This window comes from Pygoscelis adeliae, unplaced genomic scaffold (assembly GCF_000699105.1).
Source record: "Pygoscelis adeliae isolate BGI_AS28 unplaced genomic scaffold, ASM69910v1 Scaffold597, whole genome shotgun sequence".
In the NCBI taxonomy this organism is placed as follows: domain Eukaryota; kingdom Metazoa; phylum Chordata; class Aves; order Sphenisciformes; family Spheniscidae; genus Pygoscelis; species Pygoscelis adeliae.
The window spans coordinates 260,852-268,157 of NW_008825148.1; the positions used below are offsets into that span (position 1 = coordinate 260,852).

The following is a 7,306-nucleotide window of genomic DNA, read 5'->3' on the forward strand; positions in this document are numbered from 1 at the left end:
CGGCCCAGGTGAGCTCCACTGCGCAGGCGCCCCACCCCCAAGAACATGGCCGGTGGCGCGGCGGGCCCTGGGGCGGAGCGGAGCACCGCAGCCCTGGGCGGGCAGGAGCCGCGAAAGGCCGCCGAGAAACAACGCGATGCTGAAAGCGGACAACGCAGCTGCGGCCGAGGAACTGATCTCGGAACGGTGCTAGCTCTGGTTGTTCCCAGCCAAGACCCGGCCACTGCAGGAGTAAAAGTCTCGCCAGTAGTGCTACTTTATGCAAAGCAGTGCTATCAAATATGACACGGACACGGTTTAAGAAAAAATTTACTCATCCATTAGTACTTCCGCCAATATTGCAACAGATTTGAAAGGCAAACACTGTTACAGTTTAGAAAAAACAAATTTTATACAGTTAAAGTATTAAACAAGTCTCAAAAAAACAGAAATCGGTGGCTGAGTAATAAGCCTGGAATTTCACATCCAGTATTAGCACCTACAGTACCACCAAAAGCCAGAACACTCGACCTGTTCTGCATCAGTCTTCTCCTTTCCTATATTCTTGAATTCCTTCTATAATTGGACAACGACGCTCCGAACCTAAACTAGGACATCCTTGCTTTGATAAGGGAAAAGGATAGAAGAGAAAAATGTTAAGCCAGCCTGGTTTGTAGGAACTTTACTTTTGCAGGTATTGCTGAGAATGTCGATGCACAGGGGATACTAAATAATGCACAGTTCTACTTTTCAATAGTGTGCCAGCAGAATAGAATTAAGAAACCATCTTATACAACATCTAACAGTTTGTCAAATCAATGTTTTCCTATAAATTATATATAATAAATCCATAAAGAAACAGTTTTACACTTCACATTAATCAGAGTAGGGTAGGAATTGTTACGTTTATTGGTTCAGCATCCATTTTATTGTACTTACTGTTTTATGATTGAATAGACCCCCCCCTCTTCCGGTGAGCATTGACAGATGCAATAACAGCGCAGATACAGTAGTAGAAAAAACACCAGGATTAAAGTCCAGCTATTCCTCCCCCTTCTACGAACAACCAAAACATTGAAACAAGTAAGACTTTGCCTTCTGGTTTTCCACAAGAATCAGCACAGGAAACGTAAAATGCTTGTTGCCTTGAGTCACTTCTTGCCAGTGAGAGGCACTGTGTATCCCCTCACTCCAATACTGAACTGGAGGGAAGGCCTCGTTTCTGGAAAATTCCCAACTCTGACTTGTAGCTTTCCAAAGCCCGATTGATGTACAGAAGGGTTTAAGAACTAGGGAGGAACAGCACTGCACTTACGTGACTAAAACTAGACTTCCGTTGGGCTAAGTGCCCATTTCTTTCAGAAGAGTACGTAGCTTTACCACTTCTGCTTTTTCTTGAAAAAAACTAAAAAGTGATCTCATTGCTTAAAAGTTTGCCACAAAATGGATGCTGACCAGCCAGGTCACCCCATGTGGAGCAGTTTTAGGAAGTTAGTCCTTGTAGTAGATGGCACTGTGGATCTGGCAGCAGAGAAAGGAATGATGCTCTAAAGTAGGAGGTAGGGGAACTTTGATACAGCAAGTCCACTGTTGAGCTATCTGCTAGAAAAGAAGTTTCATATTATTAGAAACTATTACTAAATAAAACCAACAAAACCCTACACAAACCTTTACATAGCTATATTTTGTTATCTTAGGAGGTATGTAGCAGGAAAGGTATGGTTACCACGTGCTGTGGTGAGAGTAGCAGGAACAGAAGCCAACACTCATTTGTCTAACAGTAAATAAAGACCTTTACTTCTTTGTTTCTTTCTGCATAACAGGCATAAATATTTCCAATCTCTTTTCTGCACACATTGCCAACAACCTAGACCTAGAATACCATCCCAGGATCTGCAGAGTACCTAAGACAAGGGAGCCAGTTCAAATTTGAGCTTTTCAAAACCAAAGCTTAATGAAAGTTCAGTAGGTATTTTTGAAACTCAGGGATAGTAATTTTGCAGTTCTATACTGCATGCAATTAGCATGATCCTTTATTTTAGCCTCTCTCTTTCAAGCACTCTGAGCACACTTTTCACTTTGTGACTCTGCCACACAGTATCATGAAAACTAAGTGCCTTTCAGCAACTTTTTCCAGTTAAAGCTACCAAAGCTAGAAGTTGCTGGCCACTCTTAACTGAAAGCATCACGAGTGAAGATACCAAAGTGAGAACTGGAACAGCATCCAGCCGAAAAACAGCAATAAAAAATTTTTGGATGCTAGAATACACTCAGGGACAGAGACATGCAAAGATTTTTCCACTGAAAACTACTGGGTAGGACAAGATCTCAAATACAGTAGCAGATCTCAGAGTTCCTCTGAATTTACACAGATCTTGCAGAGACCATTAGAAGTCTTAAGATATGCCATCTATTCCTAGCCAGAGTCATGTCCTCTACCACTATACAGGATAGAAAGACAGTCCACATTTTGTAGAGCCCATGCAGGCTGCATTCATGAACAGATCATCCAGGACAGTATGCAGGCTCCGAATGACTAGGTTACTGATGAGGAGATGAATACCTAATAAAGCCCCAGTTCCAGATTAGGCTTACTTGGGTACTCATACTGCTTTCAAAACAGATGTTTACTGACCACAAATATTTGCAATTCATCAAACCATCCAGAACTTCACGATACAAGTCTTTCTTCATTTTAGAAATTTCAGTTGTTTGAACACTGACAGAACTAGCTTTCATGTAATTGCTCAAAACCCCATCACCTACGAAAACATTCTGCAGTAATTGCGGTGAAATGAGTCATGACAAATGGCTTGTGCCAAATATATGCAGATGCAGTTGATAAAACACAAACTTATTCCAATAGCAGAACACAAGTGCCATGCAATACAACAGATTCCCAAGTGCTAATAACCAGATAAAGAAGGATATTTTGAGACAGAATTGGCATCTACAAACAATGCCAAGTTGACAAGCCAGTTGTTTAGAAACAGGTATGCATCAGCAAGAATCTTCACTGGTTTGCTTTACCAGAACTTCTTGTCATGGCTTGCTCCAGCTTGCAGTAGATTAATCTGGCTTACATGCACTGTAAATATGGGTCAATCATAAGCAGGCTACCAAAAGAGACATCCTAGAGACATGTAGCAGAGGTGGGTTAGAAAAAGCACTGAAAGAATTTAGTAATACTACCAAGTAAGTTAGTTGCATTTTCCCTTTAGGCTGTGTAAGATTTGACTCTTGGAATATGCCATATTCAAAGATTCAGGACAGCAGATAAGACACACTGTATTTATATGGTATCTTATCAAACATTTCTGAGCAGAAAAGGTTTGGAAGAATCCCACCATTTGGCACATGAAACCAAAGTATCACCCCAGGCAATAGTAGTTCTCTTTTCAGTCCCTTCTGGAACAGAAAAGCTGCCATTCAACAGTATATAGAAGTGAATCTTCTATATACTTAGAACCACAAAGGCAAAATGTAATTACTCACATTGATTTGTTCAGGATTCTGGGACTAATAATATTGACTTCTAGGCAAAATACATGGGGATCTTTCACATGCTGTGGTTATGACTCTGATTTCACAAGTGCTCGAAACATGGAAGCTTTTAAAATAGACCCTGGTCTGAGGTACCACAGAAAATATTCAAAATGAAAAGCTGTGTCTTTCACAGCAGTATAGGAAGAGCAGGTGCTAGTATAGCACCATCAATGATTTTCCCTGAATATTTCTCCTCTCTTATGCTATTAGTCTGAAAACTGTTTGGAGATCCAAAATAAGCATTTAAGTAGTGACCTATTTTAAAGTCAAATTTAAGGGTTATTCTTAAGTTTTGTCTGCTCGGAACCTTGTGACAGAAAAACTTCAAGAGAATAAAAAAAGATTTTTATCTACAGAAAGGAGAACAATTTTGGACGTACTACAGGTTTCATGGATATTTACTCAATCAAGACCTGAATTTCTCTAAAGGTAAATCTGGTATCATCTGATCTGTATTAACATTCAGTGGCATAATGCCAAGTATTGATATTTCTACTTATTCGGAAAACCTAGTCCACACAAGATCTATGTGAACAGCCTTTGATTACATAACAGTGATGGGATAAATACTCTGTCTCAGTATGACAGAATCTACGCCTCTGAGCATAGAAAACAAGTTGAGATTGGTCTAGTATAAGGTTAACATGTACCTGAGACTCCACAGTTTTATCTTCCACTGGTCATACCTCTGTCTTCATAAATGGTAATTTCAATCTGCACAGAAAAGCTGTTAGGGAAACATACTATAAAAAGATTATGAAAAAAAAAAAGTGGAAAAACGTTAAGATACTAGAACTTTTGATCTTTCTGCTTCATACCTGCTGTTTCAAGGCTAGTTTCAGAGCTACAAAGTAAACAGAACAGTACACATAAGAGATGCCCTGTCAGGTCAGATCAGCGGTCTATCCAGCCCAGGACTGTCCTGACAACAAGAACACAAGATGCTGTGCATGGAGGGTTTGTGAGCCTTGCCACCTTCTGTTAAATTTCAGGAAAGGCTATGCACTAGACAAAAGTTAACACTTCTACAGTTCAGCTGCTAAGTCACTAACAAAACTTTTACTCAAGTTGAATGTTTTTTTTTCAGGAGGTGCATGCATAGAAAAGTGTGGAAAACATACTGAGAATAATGAAGTCATGTAGGTGACAGCTATAAGCTATTTAGACAAATACACAGATAACCCAACTGCAAGGAATTTAGCCTTAGCATGCATTTAATTGGCATTCTCTGCTTCAAGTTGCTTCGGTTTCAATATTCTCAAAAAATGATAACGTGTTATTCATTCTACCCCTAGATTTGCTATGTGAGGTCTTTACAACTGCTAAGGTAATAACTAGATAAAATGCCTTCAGTGTGGTTCAAGAGTTGAAGAAAAAAAGGTTAAAACAAGCCATGGTAGAACCAAGAGCAAGTGCTAGGCTGGTATCAACTTAAAGGGATGTCATATGGCAAAATCTTCACCCGAACCTGAGCTGAGGGTTGCAAGTTAAGCAACAGCCATCTCTTGCTTTCACATTATCAATTTCTATCCTACCAAGCTGTTCACTTTTTTCCAATCGGACAAACTTCATTTTTAGAAGTCACTGAAGTAGAGGAAGCATCTAAATTGTTGGAAGTACTCTGTTTATACATACTGCGTTTTCAAGGAAGTCGCTAAGGACAGATTCCCATACTGCGTTTTCATTGCCTTTTGATGTGACAAATCTTAACGTACTAAAATCTGACCAGAGAACAGTACACAACGGAGAGTACAAAACGGAGAGTAACAAGACTAATCACATATTCTGCCGTATCACAGATGAAGCATGACCACAGGGTGCCATACTGAGATAAACAGGTAGCACATCATAAATGGACAAACCAGGAGACAATCTAAGAAACTACAGAAGGATACAACTCTTAGTCCTCTTTCAATGGGGTCTGTCAGAAGGAGGCCCTGAGGAGCATAGATCTTCTCGTTCTGTTCCTGAATGAACTTGGCAATTTTCTTTAGAACCTAGTAACAGAACAGCACAGAAGTCACAGTTCCTTAGTCAGGTTTCCCTATGTTAAGAGTCAGAGCCCCAGCAATATCACAGATATAGCAACGTTAGGAGAGTCTAGCACACAACTAGAGACAGAACTTGCGTGATTCCTCTGAAGTACAAGCAATCATTACGTTACTCAAATTGACTAATATAGACAAATCTGTCTGATGTATATGTGAAATCACTCTGCAGTAAGATCCAGAGTCTATATGGAATCTGTAGGACAACGGTGCAAGCCACAGAAATCCTACCAAGAAATAAGTCTTTGGCTGAAGCCTATGAGACATACTGCCTTCCAAGTAACAAGGTAAACAAAAGAAGTGCACCTTTTCATAATGCGTTTCCATGCACAAGAAGATGGTATAGGCAGTCAGACAGGCGAGACACCCTTCAAGATAAGATTGGCCCCCAAGTTTTTCAGCTTCTGCATAGAGGTTATTCAGTGTTCGGACAGTCTCTTCAAACTGCTGCCTATCAATCTGCAAGAGAAGTCAAGTTTAGCTGTCACGCCCTGCACATTTCAGAACTCACCGATGTCTTCAGATATCTACCTTCATTTACTGCTTATTTGCACTTCCACACCTTGCAGCCACCGTGTTTAGAGCCAAAGTCTGAAGGACACTTTGAGTTACAGACCTGTAGTTCTTTGTTAAGTATCTGCCAAGTGATTAGATCAAGTCTGAATTCCAACACAATGTGAACACAAACAAGTAATATAACGAAACCAATGTGCAATTCAATTGGAAAAAAAAAAAGCTTAATTCACACACAAAGAGGTAAGTTAGATTAAAAAGAGCAGTTAGGGAGTGGACTGACAGAGCTGACTCCTAATATCAATAATGCCTTGCTGCTGCTGCAGTGCTGGTCAAACAAGCTCTCAATAAAACAATACAAAACAAAACAAAGAAACGGGGAAGAAAAGAAAAGTGCAATGAAAAAAAGAAAAGGCATTAGCAAAGAGTGTTTATTTTGCTATCAGTTGAAGATATTACATCTGACAGCATTAAACAAAATGAAAGTACTTGAGACAGTACTTGTGAGGTTACTGAACAGGCTCAACAGAACTGGCTGGTCTCCACAAGAGAGGACAGCGTTAACGCACCACAGTACAACAACGCACGCTTTATTCTCAGCAACACAATGAACACATTCTATTTTACTGCTACAAAAGACAGCTGGCTTCCTCAGGATTAAAGAAAGCACAAAACACCAGCATTTCATAAACACTGAAGAGAAGCATTTTTGAAGTATTTTTCATGAGGCTTTTCACTGCAAATGAAAACTATTTTCTTACCACAATTGATCAGAAATACCATTTGGACAACAAACAACGCTTTTATGCCAAAAACCAAACAATATCCAAAGCAGGATATGCCTTTAAAATTTGAAATCATGCCTCTCTCACACCATGCACAGGGCTGCAACAAAAAGAGAGGATTAGAAAGCTCTAGCGTCCTCAAACTTACAGACAGATATGAGACCTCAGCATAGCAGCCTTGGGGCGTGCCGGAGAGAGAACTGCTCCCAGGACAGGGACACGGGGGTGAAACCCCTCCTCCCTCCCACACCTGAAAGGGACGGCCTTAGGAAAAGGAGCGGAGGGTTGTGCAAGAGACCTACCACGTGCTCCGGAAAGACGGAGAACGGGCTTACGGCCACGAGAGTCTGCCGGGTCACTCGTGAGCGCCGGCCGCTCCCCGTCCGCACGCCCTTACACCCAAGGGCCCGCGGGCGTACGCCGGGTCCCGCCCTT

General features: G+C 40.9%; 2 protein-coding genes across 2 annotated transcripts in view; both read right to left on the reverse strand.

The window, feature by feature from the left end:
* Window positions 1-977, reverse strand: part of GINS4 (GINS complex subunit 4 (Sld5 homolog)) — a 9,956-nt gene extending 8,979 nt beyond the window's left edge. The window contains exon 1 of the mRNA XM_009328295.1: window positions 919-977. Coding sequence (XP_009326570.1) covers window positions 919-960 — 42 coding nt within the window. The 5' untranslated portion in view covers window positions 961-977. The remainder of the gene's footprint in view (window positions 1-918) is intronic.
* Window positions 978-999: 22 nt separating this feature from the next.
* Window positions 1,000-6,038, reverse strand: GOLGA7 (golgin A7; the record flags this gene model as incomplete). The annotated part of the gene is made up of 4 exons (XM_009328306.1): window positions 1,000-1,578; window positions 4,176-4,239; window positions 5,421-5,522; window positions 5,880-6,038. Coding segments are annotated over 3 exons (309 nt in total), but the record flags the coding sequence as incomplete, so codon positions are not given.
* Between the last annotated feature and the right edge of the window lie 1,268 nt (window positions 6,039-7,306).